Source organism: Protopterus annectens, chromosome 2.part1 (genome assembly GCF_019279795.1).
Source record: "Protopterus annectens isolate FY-2018-M chromosome 2.part1, PAN1.0, whole genome shotgun sequence".
Classification (NCBI taxonomy): Eukaryota; Metazoa; Chordata; order Ceratodontiformes; family Protopteridae; genus Protopterus; species Protopterus annectens.
Window position 1 is genome coordinate 1351762040 of NC_056729.1, and position 19673 is coordinate 1351781712.

General features: G+C 36.8%; 1 protein-coding gene across 1 annotated transcript in view; it reads right to left on the minus strand.

Moving 5' to 3' along the window:
• Nucleotides 1–19673, minus strand: part of SORCS2 (sortilin related VPS10 domain containing receptor 2) — a 2271537-nt gene that overhangs the window by 778782 nt on the left and 1473082 nt on the right. The window contains exon 8 of the mRNA XM_044063564.1: nt 18626–18805. Within this exon, the coding sequence (XP_043919499.1) occupies nt 18626–18805 (180 nt within the window). The remainder of the gene's footprint in view (nt 1–18625; nt 18806–19673) is intronic.

Here is a 19673-nt window from a genome sequence, read left to right on the forward strand (position 1 = left end):
CAATGTGCCTGTAATTGGTTATATTTGTGGAAAGTCCTTCTTTCTACAGGGGAATGATATGAGAGACTTTCCATAGTACTGGTATGTATTGTTCAGTGATGGAGCGATTGATAAGCATGGATATTGGGTAGGAAATGGAGTTGGCTCCGAGTTTAAGAAATTCATTTGGAAGTTGATTGATGGCAAGAGTAGTGGGTTTAAGTTTGAGAAGGAGCTTTTTATGCAACTATTCTGGATGGGTTAGAATGAGAAGGTGGGGGAGTGGGAGTCAGGAGTAGTGGGTATTGTTAGATGGGAGTGGTTGCTTTTATTTAATAAGGTTTGGATGGAGTTGATGAAATGTGAGTTGAATTGGAGTCTATTGATGTGTTGTTATTTGGGATTGGGGGGGGGGGGTTTGGCCAGGGGATTGTAGTTGTTTGATGGCCTGCCAGAATTTCTTGAGATTATTTTTATGTTTCTGTTGGATTACAGTGTAGCACGATTTGTTGTTGTTGCAGATTTGATTTTTGGCTAGATTTCTTAGTTGGCGGTAGTTCTGTAAGGAGGGCAGGGTTTTAGTGGATTTGTAGTTTAGCCATGATCTGTCTCTTTGCTTCATGATGTTACTTGTTTCTTTGGTTAGCCAAAAAGTTGGGTTGCTTTGGCAACGGGTTATTCTGCTAGTGAGTTTAGGATATATAAAAATTAGTTATTAAAGTATACAACGGCTTTGTCTAGGGGAAGGTGCCATAAGGGTGGTCCAGTTGTGATGTTTAAGGAAGGAATTAAAGAGTTCTCCAGAAAAGTTTTTTTGGTACGAATCTGTTTATAAATTGCACTTTTAGTTGAGTTCGCTTTTTGCCCGATTAAGTAGGTGGGAGAGTGGTCGCTAAGTGCATCAGGGATGTAGCCGGCTTGGGTACAGAGAAAGGGGTGGTTTGACAGAATCTACTGTAGTATAAAGTGTATACATTATGCTTATCGATTCATGTGGGGGGTGGTGATTAATTGGAAGAAGCCAAACAGGTTTACAAAGATATTAAAACCACTTTACGTAAATGCTGAAAAATACCACCAAAGATCAGGAACTGAAACCTCCAGCACAATATCAGCAAAGTTCTTTAATCCAACAATAGATGTATTAAATAGCAGTAAAACAATCTCTCTTAGCCAAGTCGCTTTGCTTTGCTGATATTAGAGTTTAGATAATATTTTGCAGGATGATTAGTCCTAGTGGATGAGCGTGTATGGGAGATGGAGAGGTAGTGATAGAAGTTAGAGTAGTAAAAGGGTATGAGTAGTAGGGTTAGCAGAGCTGAGACTGATAGCATTGTGTCTAATAGGTAAGGTGGGTGTATTGTGTGAGGTTGAGTGGGGTGTGTGTTATGTCGTGGGAGGAGAATAGGCAGGGTGGGGATTCTGGGTCGGGTGTAGGAGAGTTGAGTGGGAGTCGAGTGTGAGTGTGATGCTGAGAGTGGGTGATGTGTGATGGGTTGGATTACATGTGATGTAGGAAATGTGATTGGGTGATAGAGCAGTAGGGTGTGGTTTGTGAGAGTAGAAATGTAATGAAAGTGGGTGGTGGGTGGGAATAAATAAAATAAACACAGTGGTTCTTACAGATATAGATAATGTGCATAGAAGAAAGAAACTGTTGCTTGCTGTTCTCATGGTAACAGTCCTGAAATCATTACATTATATGCATGCTAAATATTATTAACAGGGCAGTCATACCAGTCTAGATATTTAGCAGATCACTAACTTGTTGAAATGCAGCATGACAGGTTCCTGGGGCAAACGAGGGAAGTTCTACACATCTAGAAAACATTTCTAAAGGAATTTAATGGGTGACCATCTGGCAGTATGACTCTGTTGGGAATAAAGAATTAGAGCTCCATATTAATACAGCAGAATAAACAGAATGGGAGAGTATCTAAAGGGCAAATTGATTGCTTTCCTCTGACCTTTTCCATGGGTACAGTTAGAAACTCAGTGGACCATCACTATGGCAAAATATAGCAAGCATTGAACTGTGAGTAGGATGCCAAAAGGGTGGCTCTCTAGTCTTCCAGTCATCTATCTCCTCCCTCCCACATCATCAACCAATCCAATTACCCAAACTCATTGCCTCACCCAAGCTCCTCCCACCTTTCTACTCCCTAAATTTCTACTTCTCCACTCCTTTCTCAACCTCACTTAAATAAATCTTTCCAAACCCAAAGCCCTGCATTGCTATCAATAAACCAACATTTTTACTGCACAAATGATGACCCTCAAGTAATTTATTCAAATACACTTTACTCCATACAAGCATAATTATACATGCCAAAATACCACAAGCCCTCTTTGTTGTAAATCTACTTCATATTTTCTCTCTCACTTTCTTTTACCTATTCTTCCTCATTTAAATGAAATCTACTTATCAAGATGATAGTCTTACTGCTGCTCATACTATTACCTGTCATATTACTACCCCATGTGACTTCCTATCAGCAATAACAATGTTACCGATAGCCATAACTCACATTTTAGCAAGCTAATATATCCAACCTTAGTACATCCCCATCTCTCTTTACAGTACAAACCATACATTTCTTCAAAAACTTTACTGTTACCAAGAAACTTCCACCAAACAAACAAAGCTTAGGCGTAAAATGCAAATATAAATGGCACAACTCACACTCCCTTATACCCCACAACCTACACCTATGTGGGAACATACATACTAACCCAGGCCCCCTCAAACCTAATTAACTATACTGTCAGCCCTCATGTACCCTCAAAACATACATCTGGCTTACATCTATATGCTACCAACCTTAGAATTACTTGTAATACATTGCCAGCTGTCCATGCCAGGATAGCACAATACTGCCCTGATATTCTAGTCATAACAGTAACATGGCTATGTTAAGAAACCAGGGATGAGGGAATATTTCCTTCAGGATTAAGTATAATAAGACTAGAGAGGACTAGAAAAAAAGTGGAGGCTTAGCTAACATTTATAAAAAAAAAACAGCTCAGCCTCTCTATCTCCCATCTCAATACCCCAAAAATTAAAAATTCGGAGATCCTAATAATATCTCTCAAAAAACCAGTGTATCACAGGAATATACATGCTTGCTGGTGCCAATATTCACACTACAGAGGAATTTCTCTCATGTGTCTTGTCAAACATCTTTCAAGAAATTATCATAATAGGCAATCTCAACATTGACTGAATGACTACAGATACTGAAACCACTAAAAATGTCATCAATTTATGTGGCTTCTCTCAGCTCATCTCAACCCTACCAGATGTAACAAATGAACAAACAAAGCAATAATTGATTGGATACAGACAATCAACTCAAAAAAACATTACCAAACCTGATAGCCTCTTACCTTCCCAGATGTCTGAAGTTATCATCTCCCAATCTATACTATAAAACATAAACAAATGAAAATAAAACTTAGAAAGGAATATTTCAGAAGACTTAAATTAATCCTGAAAACACCAGCGACATCTAGGAACAAAATCTATGCTATAAACCAGTTTGCTCTTGCTGTCCCAACTTACAGTTTTGGAGTGATTGACTGGCCCCAAAACATGTTGGATAGATTAGACAGGAAAACAAGAAGGATGCTTTATGCTCAATAAATGATTTATAAAAATCAGTGCTTACCAAGATTATATATTCCTCATTCCAAAGGAGGGATGGACCTCCTTGAAATTGATTACATGTATAGATGTGCAATTGTGGGACTCCACACATATCTGTCATAAAATATCAGGATTTGCAAGCATAAATGTGAGCAATGAAAAAGAAAGATATCCGGATAGTTCCAATAGTAGTAGGAGCAATGGGTCTTATAAAAAGGAATCTACAATCCCATTTAGATATGCTTCCAGTACATGTAACCCCATACAAATTGCAGAAGGAGTCATTACTGGGCAGATTGCGGATGCTGCAAAGAGCACTTTTGGTTGACATCAAAGAGCGAAACAGTATTAATTTCATAAACTTTAATTGTACTTTGACTTGGTCCATTGCCATCATGGTATTAGAAACCCAAAAGATTTGGAGAAATTAATAAGGGAAAACTAAACTAAAGTTTAGAAGAAAATGAGCTAAGAGAAGAATTGCTTGATTTAATAGACATATATAGCCATATTAAGATCAGTGAAAGAAATAAACTGCAGAAGGTCAATAAAACACAACAAGTCATAAGTCTGATAAAACAAATGAACACAGTAATTAGGACTGTCCATAGAGATCCATGCGATATAACAGAAGTGAACAGAATATATTACTTTGCTGCTAAATTAATAACTGATAAAGTTCTACCACAAGAACATAGGGTAGCAAGGGAAAGGGGGGAGGGTGAAATCGAATACCATCATGGAAGTATCGAATAGAGAAAATATAAAACAAGACAAGAAGTGTCACTGTTAGAAAAATATAGAAGAGGGAACAGATCAGCAAAAATACTAAGAAAGATAGATATGATAAAAGCAATGCACAGTATTAGAACAGACAAGGATCTTTCATGCACTATCGCAAATAATAAACTAAAAATTTTAGCACAGGTAGAAAAACTTAGAAGATATGCAGATAAATATAAAGGAAAAAAGTTTTATAGAGAAATGGGAAACAAGCTAAAAGGAATGGAAAGACCACCAAAAAAAGAAGAAATCAATACATTTTGGAGACATATCTATGAAGATCCTGTGGAACATAACAAAGATGATAATTGGACAGAAGAAGTTAAAGAAAGAATAAGACGTTTAAGGGTATTTAAAGGTACATGATATGAAATGGGATGAAGTAACAGCCAGAGAGACTGAAACAAATTTAAGAAAAGTTTCAAAATGGAAAACCCCAGGCCCAGATGCAGTACCTAACTTTTGGTTAAAAGTATTAACATCTTTTCACAAAGATTTAGCCATGAGTAAGGACTATTTATATATGCACCTCAAACAGACACCAACCTGGCTAACAACAGGAAAAACAATGCTCCTACTTAAGAGTGAACCTGCAAGCTACCCTAAAAATTATAGACCAATAACTTGTCTTCCGACAACGTCTAAACTGTATACGGGAATTGATGCCAACAGAGTTTATACTTATTTAGAAGAAACCTAATTTATGGCAATAGAACAAAAGGGCAATGAAAAAGTCATATGGAAGAAAGGATCATTTTGTGTTAAATAGTCATAGGGGAGAACTGCAAAAAGGGGAAGAATCTAAGTATGGCATGGATTGACTACAAAAAAGTATTTGATAGTATCCTACATTCATGGATAAAAGAGTGCTTAAAATGTACCCTACACTGATCGATGAGATTACTGTGACTATGAAACAATGGCAGACCCCTTTGCAATTAAGGCATACCAAAGAAAAAAATATTATCCCAGGGATAACAATTCAAAGTGGGATATTCCATGGTAACGCTCTGTCACCACTGCTATTCTGTCTTGCCCTTAACCTATTAAGCTGTGGTATTTAACAGATTAGGCCATGGCTACAATTTGGCTCCTAGAAAACAACAAAGTGTAAAGACTTCTCATCTTCTCTTTGTCGATGATTTAAAACTGTATAGCTCATCAGATGAGGAACTGAAAGCACAACTGCAAGTTGTCAAAACTTTTTCTGATCATAAAAGAATGTCATTTGGTCTTGATAAATGTGCAAAAGCAACCTTTAAAGGAGGAAATCTGCAGCATCAGGAAAACATTTTAGGACAAGAATGTAATATAAAAGAACTTGAGCAAGAGGGAGTATATAAATATTTGGGAATTGATGAAGGATCAACAATAAAACATGAACAAATATGAATAAATCTTTGCATGGAATACTTTAGAATACTTAAATTAATCTTGAAAATAGCATTGACATCTAGAAACAAAATCCAAGCTATAAACCAATTTGCTCTTCTTGTACTAACTTTCAGTTTTGGAGTGATTGACTGACTCCAAAAAGTGTTGGCTAGATTAGATAGGAAAACAAGAAGGATGCTTCATGCTCCCAAAATGATTTATAAAAATCAGTGCATACCAAGATTATATATTCCACTTTCTAAAGGAGAGATGGGCTTCCTTGAAAATGATTACATGTATAGATCTGCAGTCATGGGACTACACACATATCTGCTGACCTCATAAGACCCAAATGTAGTGAAAGTTTTGAAACATGAGAATAAATCTAAGATGACTTCTCTGCTTAATCTAGCAGAAGCATATCAGCATCAAGCAGGAATGGAAATAAAACTAGAAGTAGTTAAAAAATCAGGCAGCAACTGAATGTGCCAAAAAACAAAAGAAAGAATATAAGGTGAAGGACGAGATGAGAAGGCAAGAAATGTGGAAAATGCATAAAAATAGCTAAAAGTACAGAAAACTTCTGGAAGAACCTCATGTTGATCATTGAAATGGTTATGGCAAATTCAGCCCAAGAGATGAAAGGTTAGTATTGGCGGCCCAAGACAGTGGGCTGGGTACACGGTTTACAAAGTCCATTGAACATGTGGGAGAAACAAACAAATGTAGGTTTTGTAAAACAGAATTGGAAACAGTCGCACACCTTATTGCTGGTTGTGACATACTAATGGCAGAGGGACTGTATACTGAAAGGCATAATAATGTGGCAAGATTGTTGCACTGGGGATTGTGAAAACATTATGGTACTGAAGTGGCTGAAAAACACTGGAAACATAAGCCACAAAGCATCACAAAAAATTATGAAGTTTGCATCACATGGGATCATCCATTGCCAACAGTTCAAAAAATAGATGCTAGAAAACTGGATATAGTGGTCCATGAAAAGAAGACAAAAGTAGCGTTGATCATTGAAATCGCCACACCCAGTGACTACAGTGTCTTGTGTACATAGAGACACAAAGTCATAAAATGTCAGGATCTGCATGCAGAAATGAGAGCAATGTAAAATATAGATACCCAGACAGTTGCAATAGTAGTAGGAGCAAAGGGTCTTATAAAAAGAATCTACAATCATATTTAGATATTTTATCAATACACGTAACCCCATATGAAATGCAGAAGTAGTCAGTACTGGATACATTGCGGGTGCTGTGAGGAGCACTTTTGGCTGACATCAAAGACTGAAACAATACTAATTTCATAACTTCATGAACTTTAATCGTACTTTGATTTAGGAATGGGGTCCATTCCCATCATGGTATTAAAAACCTTAAAAACCTGGAGAAATAAACAAAAAAAGGAAGTCCAAATGGAGATGGGGTATGAATGGAGAGTGTGGCCTGAATGGATAGATGATAAGTCAGCAAGCAAAGGAGAGTAGTATTGCTGAAATTGAATTCATGCTCACATCTTGCTGAATACCTTCATGATGTGGACCCTGTTTTTCACCAAATCTCATCAAGACAACACTGATATATAGATTGCATTTATATAGTACATATCATGGACAGAAGTAGGTCAAAAATTACAAAAGGCAGATGGGTGCACAAAACGCAGGATAAAAAAATTGCCCAATCCTGGTAGGTACACTGGTACCAGGACTAGAAAAAATGACAGTGTAGAATCCTCAAAATACGGAAACATTCCTACAATGGGGCCAGGCCAGACCGAGGGTGGGATGGCCCCCCCTGTTGTAGAAGGAAATAGCAGTCCACAAAAATCTCAAAAACTGATAGGCCAAAGAAGTGCTATAAAGACAATAGAGTGGACTGTTGAGGATAAGAAAGAAATTTTGCATTGTTGCTATTGTGCAAAAAGCCCAGTATTTCCAGATACAAGATATGCAAAAAGATTAAGAGAGAAATTAAAGGAAAGAAAAATACTTCCACAAGAAAAACTGTCAGAAGCCTCAAATAAAAAGTTGTGTTCATTAATACACAAATTTGTGAAAAACGGTACATAGACCAAGAAACTTGGATCTGTTTGGAAAAAGAAGCATCTGAGGAAGTGTAAAAATATAAACAACAAAACCTAGAGATTTCTGAAAAGTATAAAAAAGAAATATGGACATAAGAAAGAAAGAGAGATTTGATATGGTGCTATATTTATGCAAAGGCAAAAGCCAAACTAATCAATATAAAGAAGGCTGCCCCAAAGATATTTGAAGAGAAACACAGGCAAAGGCATCTAGATATGGAAAATTTCACAATAAAAAAATAATAACAAAAAGAGAAAATGTAGAAATAAGATTTGGTACAGAAGGTCTAACACAGGTTGCATTGCAGCACAATGGAACAAGTCCCTAAAGTAAGGAGAAACAGGAAGATCAGGAGACATCTGAAGAAAAAACATGGACATGGGAAAGAAAAAGAGATTTAATATGGTGTAATATCTATGCAAAGTAAAAAAAAAAATTAACCAATACAAAAAGAGCAGTACCAAAGATATTTGAAGAGAAATATAGGCAAAAGATTCTGGACAAGGAAAACTTTACAATACAAAAAATAAGAAGACAAAGAGGAAAAATGAAAAAGGAGATTAGCAATGGAGAAGTTAAAGAAATAGAAACTGAGGTTATTGGGTACCTGTGAAATGAAGGATTCAGTGTAGAAAATCTAATTCAGAAAGCACCACAACAGGATAGAGCAATGGGCATCCAAATTAAGGGGAAACCAGTGGAACAGGAAGCAATTGGTCAAATATCATATGAAGATATTTTGGAGCCTTCAAATGGAAACCAGTATAAATGTTCACTTGAAGCTGGATGTCAAGGAAAGGAATAGGAAACTGTGGAAACTCAGATGCAGTCAATGTCGAGGAATGATAGGCCAGTGAGTTTCCAAAAGACAGAGCAAGGGATGGCACAGGTTGAAACTGAAGAAAATGTGCAATAGGAAGATATTATAGAACTTTCTACAGAATGCCTGCAAGAAATGGAAAACAAAAAATGTGTCCTCAGTTCAGAAGAAAATGAGCTAAGAGAAGAGTTGCTTGATTTAATAGAGATAGACAGACACATTAAGATCAATGAAAGAAATAGACTGCAGAAGGTTAATAAAACCCAACAAGTCAGAAGTTTGATAAAACAAATGAACATAGTAATTAGGACTGTCCATAGAGATCCATGCAATATCACAGAAGTAAACAGGATATATTATTGTGCAGCTAAATTAATAACTGATGAAGTTCTACTGTAAGCACACCGGATAGTGAGGGGAAAGGAAGGGGACAAATCGAATGCCATCATGGAAGTATCGAATAGACAAAGCTATAAAGCAATTAAGACAAGAAGTGTCAGTTAGAAGAGTATAAAAGAGGGAACAGATCAACAAAATACTTAGAAAGATAGATGTGATAAAAGCAATGCACAGTATTAGAACAGATCAGGATCTGTCGTGCAAATGACAAACCAAAACTCTCAGCACAGGCAGAAAAACTTAGAAGAAACGCAGATAATTATAAAGGAAAAGTACAAAATAAGCAAGTTATTGATGGCCCAAAAGAGCTTTATAGAGAACTGGGAAACAAGGTAAAAGGAACTGAAAGACCATCAAAAAAAGAAGAAATAGATATATTTTGAAGAAGTATTTATGAAGATCCTGTGGAACACAACAAAGATGCTAAATGACTAGAATAAGTAAAAGAAAAAAATAAGATGTTTAAAGGTACAGGATATGAAATGGGATGAAGTAACTGCCAGAGAGATTGAAACAAAGTTAAGAAAAGCCTCTGTAACTGGAAAACCTCAGGCCCAGATGCAGTACCTAACTTTTGGTTAAACGTATTAAAATCCTTGCATGAAGATTTAGCCATGAGTAAGAACTACTTATATGCACCCTCAGCAAACACCAACCTGGCAAACAACAGGAAAAAACAATGCTCTTAAGAGTGAACCTGGAAGCTACCCAAAAATTATAGATCAATAACTTGTCTTCTGATGACGTATAAACTGTACACTGAAATTGATGTAAACAAAGCTTTTATAAGTTGACTCCTAGAAAGCAACAGTGTATAAAGACCTCTCATCTTCTCTTTGTCAATAATTTAAAAGTATATAGTTCATCAGATGAGGAACTGAAAGCACAACTGCAAATTGTCAAAACTTTTTTAGATGATATAAGAATGAAATTTTGTCTTCATAAGTGTGCAAAAGCAACCTTTAAAGCAGGAAAACTGCAGCACCAGGAAAACACCAGTTTGGGACAATAATGTGATATAAAAGAACGTGAGCAGGAGGGAGTGTATAAATGTTTAGGAAATGATGAAAGATCAACAATAAAACATGAATAAATGTGAATAAAACTTAGCAAGGAATACTTTAGAAGACTTAAATTAATCCTGAAAATAGCACTGACATCTAGGAACAAAATTCAAGTTATAAACCAATTTGCTCTTCCTGTCCTAACTTACAGTTTTCGAGTGACTGACTGGCCCCAAAATGTGTTGGATAGATAAAATAGGAAAACAAGAAGGATAATTCATCTTCACAAAATGATTTATAAAAAATCAGTGCATACCAGGATTATATATTCCCTGTTCTGAAGGAGGGATAAGCCTACTTGAAATTGATTACATGTATAGATCTGCAATCATGTGACTTCACACATATCTGCTGACCTCACAAGTCCAAAACATAGTGAAAGTTTTGAAACATGAGGAGAATAAATCTAAGATGACTTATCTGCTTAATCTAGCAGAAGCATATGGATGTCAAGCAGGAATGGAAATCAAACCAGAAGTAGGTAAAAATTGGCAGCAACTGAATGTGCTAAAACAACTAGATAAAAAATATAAGGTGAAAGGCCAGATGAAAAGACAAGAAATGTGGAAAATGCATAAATATAGTTGCAAGTATAGAAAACTTCTGGAAGAATCTCATGTGATCAGGAATGAATGCAGGAATGGTTAAGGAGAGGTGAATATATTGGTAGCACAAGATAGTGGGTTGGGTACACGTTGGTTTACAAAGTCCATTGAACATGTGGGAGAAACAGACAAATGTAGGCTTTGTAAAACAGAACTGGAAACAGTTGCACAACTTGTTGCTGATTGTGATATACTAATGGAAGAAGGACTGTATACTGAAAGGCATTGTAATGTGGCAAGTCTGTTGCACTGGGGATTGTGCAAATGTTATGGTATTGAAGTGGCTGAAAAAAACTGGAAACATGACTGACAAAGCATTACAAAAAATGATGAAGTTTACATCACAAGGGAACACCCATTATCAACAGTTCAAAAGATAGATGCTAGAAAACTGGATTTAGTGGTCCATGAAAAGAAAACAAAAGTAACATTGATCATTGAAATTGCCACTCCCATTGACTACAGTGTCTTGTGTACAGAGAGAAATAAAGTCACAAAATATCAGAATTTGCAGGCAGAAACAAGAGCAATGTGGAAGAAACATACCCAGATAGTTCCAATAGTTGTAGAAGCAGCTGGTCTTATAAAAAAGTATATAGAATCGTACTTGACATGTTACAAATATATGTAAACCTGTACGAATTGCAGGAGTCATTACTGGGTATATTGCGGGTGCTGAGAAGAGCACTTTTAACTGGCATCAAAGATTGAAACAGTACTAATTTCATGAACTTTAATCATACTTTGACTTAGGAATGGGGTCCATTCCTGTCATGGTATTAGAAACCCATAAGACTTGTAGAAATTAACAAGGGACATTACTCATATGAAGAAAAACAGCACCAATGTAATAATGCTCACAACTATTTCTCCTTCAGGCCTGATTCGTTTATCTCCAACCTGAAAGCAGTCAACACTGATGAAGCCATAGCCCTGTTTAACTCTACATTCATGAATATACTAAATAGTCATGCTCCAATTAGAACTAAAAGTATTAAGACCAGCCCTGTTCCATGGTTCTAAACACTTAAGTAAACAATGGGATAATGCATGGGAAGCATGGAAGAAGTACAGTACTATATCCAGTCTTCAGTTATGCAAAGAACTAAGAAATGCTAACAAAACTAAAGAAAAAATACGATCAGAACTGAAAAAAGAACTACCATACAAGACTAGAAACTGAGAACCTAAAGCCTTCAGGTCAGCCATCAATCATCTCCTAAATCCAGGTCAGTCAATACAGCCCACCCTATGTTTAACTAACCATACAAATAGTATTGCTGACCAATTCAACACTCATTTTATAAAAAACAGTTAACTCTCTTATTAGCATTCCACCCCCCTACCCCCCAAACTACAAAGTAGTCAAAAGACCTTTATTTCCAACCAGTATATACTGCTATGATCAAGAAGCTACTGTTTAAACTCAAACCTGACACCCTGGTCCCAGATAAAATACCAGCTGAATATACTAAAGTAGCAGCAGACATCTTATCCTACCCAGTGTCAGTCCTAATAAATAGATAAATTAAGGAAGGATATGTTCCCACACTTTGGAAAAAAACATATCGCACAAAGTAGGAATATTCAATGACATATCTAACTACAGGCCTATAGCCATCTTTTGTCCTCTGTCAAAGAAACTTGAAAAGTCTATTCATTGACAAGTCCTCGATATTATTACAGACAATAACCTCCTCATCTCATCCTAGCATGGCTTCTGGCCACACCACAGCACTACAACTGCACTTCTAAATGTTAACCCTAAAGTTAGATAGAGTAGGAATAATGGAGACTCAGTCTCAGCGATATTCTTGGTTCTGTCCTAGGCATTTCACAATGTATCCCATCAGAAACTATTCCTTAAACTATCCTCATTAGGCCTGGTCTTATCATCATTATCATCCTGGTTTCATAGCCCCCTTCTCAAATAGGATGCAGGCAGTCAAATGGGAAAATGACTCACCACCTTCCTTCTGTAACAGTTGAAGTCCCTCAAGGCTGAATATTTGGTCCTGTGCTGATCAATATCTTAACTAATGATCTCCACACTGCACCTAATCAGGCATCCATCACACAGTATGCTGATGACTCTACTCTAATCTGTTCTGCAAATAATGTTGAAAAAGTGCAGCATCTAACACAGGAATCCCTTTCCTCAGTCGAGGCATGGCTAACAGACTCACAATTAATATTAAATCCAAAAAGGAAAACTGATCCTATTCGCCCCAAAGCAACTAGTTCCCCACAAACAGAAATTTGCCATCACCTCCTCCTATAATACTGGAATAGAACAAGTAATTGACACCAAACCATTAGGAGCCATCATTGATGACAGTCTGAAATTTGACTACCACATAAAACAGGTAATAAAGAGAACTCACCAGAAACTAGGGGCCATCTACAAGATCAAACCTTACTTAAGAGACAAAGCCAGAGCAACCATAGCATCTTCTTTCCTTCTCCCTACCCTTCTTTATTCCCTCATACTCATCAATCTGCATTCCATGTTACCCTCCTCACTAAATCAGTGTTACAACAAAATAGCAACATTTTCCACAAAACACAGCTACCGAACTGATCACTGCATACCGGTAAAGCAATTTCAGTGGCTTGAGCTATGACACTGCATAACTCACTCACCATTAGTCACTACCCATGAACCTCCCTGAAAAGTGTTCATTCTAAGCAACATGGTCCAGCAGCATAATCCACCAGACCACTATGGTCTGTGGACAAGCTGTTACTGACTGCAAGCAAGTCCGAAATTCCACTGGAGACGCATGGCACTCCTCATATACAGCAATGATTTGAAACTCTATACCCAGAGTTCTTAAACAAACTGAAAATGCTAAATCATTACAATATTGGCTAAAGCAATACCTTTCTGCTCTACGGCAATGATGATGCTTCATTCTGGGCTAAGTCCTTACCCAGACTCTGCCTATAACTTCATACAACTCAAACTTTTTTAGACAAAAGCAGTCACGGCCTTTTCTCTACTATTTCCTCCTCACCTTCTTATGAGCTTCTACCTAACTCTCCTTGTCAGCTCTAACAACCACAACTCCTAACATGTCTTGGAAAACATACTGCATATTGTATATCTTAACACTAATCTTGTAAAAAAATAGCTGCTATATGTATGTACTTCACTACATTCTTTGTATGTTCATATGTTTCTGTAACATATTGTTTTAAATATTTGGGTTGGGAGGGTAGCCTAATGGTTAAGGTGCTTGCCTTACAAACACAAGGTACAGGATTTGAGTCTCACAAGGGATAAGTGGCTAGGCTTAAAATGGCTCGCAAGGGCAGTTAGCCTAGTACCAACCTATCAACCTATCTATCAACTATCTGTATGTCATTTGTCGAACTTGTGACTACTGTGGAGCTTTTCTTCCCAGGCCTTCATTGCAAAGTGGCATGTGTTTGACCTTTTCGGCTATCCCAGTAACAAATGCAATAAATAAATAAATAAATAAGGAGCAACAGGGAGGAATGAAAACCAATGGTGCAGGGCTTTCTACATGTCCTCTGAAGGAATTTCCATAAGGTGACAAGGATTATCAGGTTTACGATACACTTGTTACATTGGCCTTGTTTTGTTTCGTGATGCATTTTGGATAATCAAATTGCTGAGAGGGATTCAGGTGCCTGTGAGTTGGTGGGAAATGCCCTTCTATCAACAGTAATTTATCTGGGGTCATGCAAAACAGGGCAAATAAAAACATTTGCAATGGGGGGGGTGCAGAATTTGAAGGTAGCTTTTAACAAGACACCGGGGAATGAATGTATTAATTCACACAGTTTCCAACTCAGTCTTTCTAAATATGACATGCCAAAGATTTTGGCAGAGTAGTGACCAGGGTGGAAGGAAGGACTAGTAAATGGTCATCTGCAGAGTACATGTAGTGTATTAAGTTACAAAAACAAAAGAAAGTAAGAAAGAAAAAAAGAAAAAGATAGAAAATGAAAGGGGTAGGCTATCAGCAATTTGCAGGGCTGCTGAACATTGCAAAATAATCTTTTCTTGCCTCATAGTGTGCAAAGTTATACCTTTTTGGCAACTAGGGCTGCCCAAGTTCAGTCAGGCAGACAGCAGTTGTGGATTCATCCCAGTTTGGGAACATTTCAGTGGAATGGCATTTGGGGCATGTGGTAGAAACGGCCATTGACTGTAATGGATGACATTTATGAAAACCATGGATAACTTCATGTTTTACTGATCCATCTAGGATAAATAAACTGGGATGTTGCAGCAAAGCTGAACTATGGTAAAGCATCAACAAAAACATTGCTTACGTGAAAAGCAAAAATCTCCATAAATGTGGTCAGAAGTTATAGTGTGTGTGTGGTATTGAAGACATTTTCACATCAGGCTATCATTACAGGAAATAAGTGACATATATAAATAAAAGGTAAATAAATTGGAGGGAACTAAAAGAAGCATAGTTTCAAAAAGTTATACAAGTAAATAAAAGGATTAGGAGGAAAGAAATGGTTAGGTAGTGAAGTATGTTTTAGCAGGGCTGGGGTGAAACATGCCCCAATTCTCTTGAAATTCAGACTGAATCCTTGTGAGAGGAGGAGGTAGCCCCATTTCCCTTGCAGGCCTAGTAGATAAGTCACAGTATTAATACTGCCCTGTTGCATAGGCAGGGTATGCCCATCTGTGGTAGGTATGGAAAGATAGTGATGAAAGTTAAGCTGAAACAGCAAGATGTTGTGTAGCGGTTTTGGGGAGCAGTTTAGTCTGCCATGGAGAGGTCTCATGTCTCCTAAATTCTGCAATGGCAAACATTGTTGGGAGGGCTCCTACTTTTTCCAAGGGTGATAGTAAAGTGATGGCTTTCATCCAGAGTAACTGAGTTATCCAGGGAGAAAGTGATTTGCTTAATTGTGAAACTGGTATATTGATATAGTGAATATATGATAAGTGGTGACACAAGTGAGATACACTACAGTGCAGAAGATGCCCTCAATGAAACTGTTGAAACTGGAACTAAGAGAAACTACTCAACATGCAAGGTGCTGGAAGAACAGCAACTATCACAGTGACAACTGTAGGATGAACCAGGGTGACAACGTATTACTAGATGAACCAAATTAGTAGTTAAATGAAAGAATTATAAGGTATGTATTATAAGCCAATACATTAATCTGAATGCTATTATATTCTTGAAGAGAAATTTTGTGAAATGATGGAATGAAAATGCTTGTTTTAGTGACATCAGTCTAGTTCAGAAATATGAATCTGCCAATAAAACTGTAATAGTACAACCTTGGAGTATGTGTATATATATATATATATATATATATATATATATATATATATATATACGTTTGTGGGTGTAGGGAAAGCCCCATATATTGATGGTGTAGTGGGCTTTGCCTCCTTTAAATACACTTAGCTCAGCTTTTCATCCTTTTGAGTTTTGAGCATTAGTTTTCTGTTTATTTACTCCTTGGTGTTCTGATATATGTAATTCCATAACAGAATCAAAGTTTGCCAGAGGAACACAGTTTTCTTCCAGTACTTGAAATATACAAAAATCCAGCTTAACTTAATCACTGATGCAACAGTTTAGCTCTGTTCATAAAAACTGCAGGAATGTAGCAGGCGTCAAAGTGGACTAAGCACTTTTAACTGCTGCACTACAACACGGAAGCAGAAAAGCAATCATAAGAAACAAATTGACTGAGATGCAGTAACAATCTGAAACTCTAAAATATCAGCCCAGATTCATAAGCAACACAATAAGAAAATGTACTATAGCAAACAGTATATATTGCCTGCCCCCAATGAGCAATTAACTAGAAGGCCCAACAGCAACAATGCAGCTAAACAGCAGAAAAAAATGCAGAAGTGATACCAGCTCCAAATGTCAGATAATACCAATAAACTAGCCAAACAAATAAAATATTCATATTGAATGCAAGGGGAGTCCTAAACTTATTTTACCAAGTGATGAGTAATAACTAAAGCAGCTTGCACTGTCAGTGCCAATCATCCACTGCCATCTGAAGCAATGGATTGTATCAAGTCATTCCATAACATTTAGAAAACCAACCAATCAATAAGCATCTTAATATTACAATCAATAATTGTTTTTATACAATGATGTGAATACACACTCTTGCATTCAACATACAGTTTTTGAGTTAGTCCTTTCATAGCTAGCCGATTATGTTACATTGTTTTTTGCTACTCTGCTACTCAACTTTTTTATCAAGAGACCAAATGTATGAAGCAATGTACATACCACACTGCTTTTCATTAGAATATTTGTCTTTATATTATTCATCCTAATGCTATACTCGACATGTTTGTGATTGCAATATTAAGATACTCATTGATTGGTTGGTTTTCTAACTGTTATCCAATGACTTGATACACATTTTTTTACTTCCTGGTTTTTATTCACCTATTTGTGATTTGCTGTATTTAGTAGGTGTGTTGATTAGAAACACAATGATTGGTTATGCACCCTTATTTTAACCAATTGAAGCCTTTGTAAATTAAGATCTGATGAAGGTGAGTTTCACTGAAAGCACTTATCGTACCTAGGTTTGTTTATCATTGTGTTTTTTCTTTATTAATTAAAGTTTATTCTATTTATTTTATTGTTTTAATAGTTTTATTAGTAACATTCATAGCCGTGGTGCCGTATTCAGGATTCTTTCACGTTTTTACTTCATTTTGACCTGAATCGCCTTTAGCGTGAGCTGGATTTTACTTATCTGCTTGAACTGCGGTGGTGGTGCTGCGGTAGCATAGCAAGATGTTGTCTCGTTTGATTCTCAGCTAGAGCGTCTTCTGTGTGGAGGCATATGTGAATGGGGCGTGCCTTCGTTGAAGGTTGTGAGTCAGGGCTGGTAAACCAGTACGTAAAAATCCACTACCAATCATTAGCAGACCGGAGTTCTGCTCTGGCAACCCCTAACCGGGAAAAACCGAAAGACACAAACAAAGACACACTGATATCAAAAGCAAGCTAACAAATGGCATCCTCAGTATACTTCGAGCAATCAAGCCATTCAGGATCTTTCTTTTGGCATCTAGGAAGGTCAAGCTGGTGGACTCATAAAACAAATGGAAGGAAGAATAACATAACTGCTTTTGATCTATTACTAGTCCAACTAAAGGACCTGTGTATTTCAAAACTGTGATATGAATCTAGTGCAGAATCTTTTGAAGCTTGAACTGAATCCTTTGTAGAACACCCCTTCTACCAAAAGTTATCATATCATAATGTCATTGTCAGTGAAACTCACTGCAACATGTTATTTTATAAACACTACTGATTTTTAAGTAATAATATTCAAACCAATACTTGACTGCATCTAAATTCATAAGGTAGCGGACTGTTAAAAGTATTCTCTCTACATCTTTTTCTCTCATGTTCTTCTCATTTGTACAACAAAAATTAAATGCACTGACATTTATTCCTTGTACCTGCATGAATACTTTTTTTTGTCTGAACCAGGCAAGGAATAACTGAGTGTATGATATAGTGGTAATATGTACAGAAAACTTATCTACATGGTCTCATTACCTACACCTTTGTTTTAAAGGAATTAAAGATTCTACCACAAGGTAAGGTCTCCCCATGTATACTATAGTATCTATAAGCAAAGAAACCACGTAAAATACAGTAAATTATACAGAGCAGTGCCACATTCAGATACTCTTTACAACATCATAAATGTCTTCTCATTATTATGCAGCAAATTTTCAGAAATCAGTGGCAAACAACAAAATATCTGCAAATAGGTGAAAATGGTGAATTATTAATGCTTTACAATAATAATACAGCATACATTGAATTGTACAGTAAATGAATCCAACCATACCTCCAGAATATCTATGAGGACATTTTCTTCTGGCTGTTTGGTGCTCCTAATGTTCTCCAGGACTATGGAATAGGATTCTCCATTTGGATCTGATAGGTAGAGATTGTATGTGTCCGTTTGGTACCACTCCTGAACAGCCACAAACACTTGGCCTTCATCTGTACTGATAATCTGTATATCCTATGAACAAGACAGAAACTGAATCATTACACAGCATCTTAAATGCTACTCTCCCAAACAAACGATTTACAATGTAGATGGCCTGATAAAAGAAAATGTCTGCTTCTGCTGTGAATGATGGGACAGTTATACTTTTTATACTGCTTTATAAAGAAGCTATTTGGAAGTGGATAGACAGCTTGCAAATGCAAAATACACGTGAGAAGAAATATCATTTCTCTGAAATGTGCTTCCACAAGTTACTACAAGCAAATACTGTCCGACTTAAAACTTTAACATTTTTTCATTTGTTTTAGGTGAAATAAAAGGGCATACAAAAAAAAAGGAAAGTAATAATTCTATTTTGGAAAGGTGTTTTCTGTGCTTTATGTTTAAGCAGTGCTTGAAAAGTTGATGGCAGAACATGCAATACTGAAAGCCATGGAGGTAGAATCCTAATTAACCTATTTTTAGGGTTTTAGATACTGAAGTGATAGCAAGAAGCTAAAAGAAAAAGTGATTGCTGCTTATCGTGCTGGCAACCTTACAACTAAGTAGTGGATTCTATGGGAATCTATCAAGCAAAAGAGGGGGAGACAGGGTCAATGGCTTTGAACAAACCATGGCAAGTGTCCAGAAAGGCAGCAGCTGCAGCAGTGAGTGAAGACATGGTCCAGGTATGGGATACATTTGGCAACGTCACAGTGAATAGCTTTTGGATGGCTTCAGAGATACATTTGGCAAAGTCACAGTGGCTAACTTCTTGATGGATTCAGAGAGGTAATATAGATACATACAGATACAGTGTTTAGTGTGTGTGTGTGTGTGTGTGTGTGTGTGTGTGTGTGTGTGTGTGTGTGTGTGTGCATAAATATAAGTGTGTGTATAT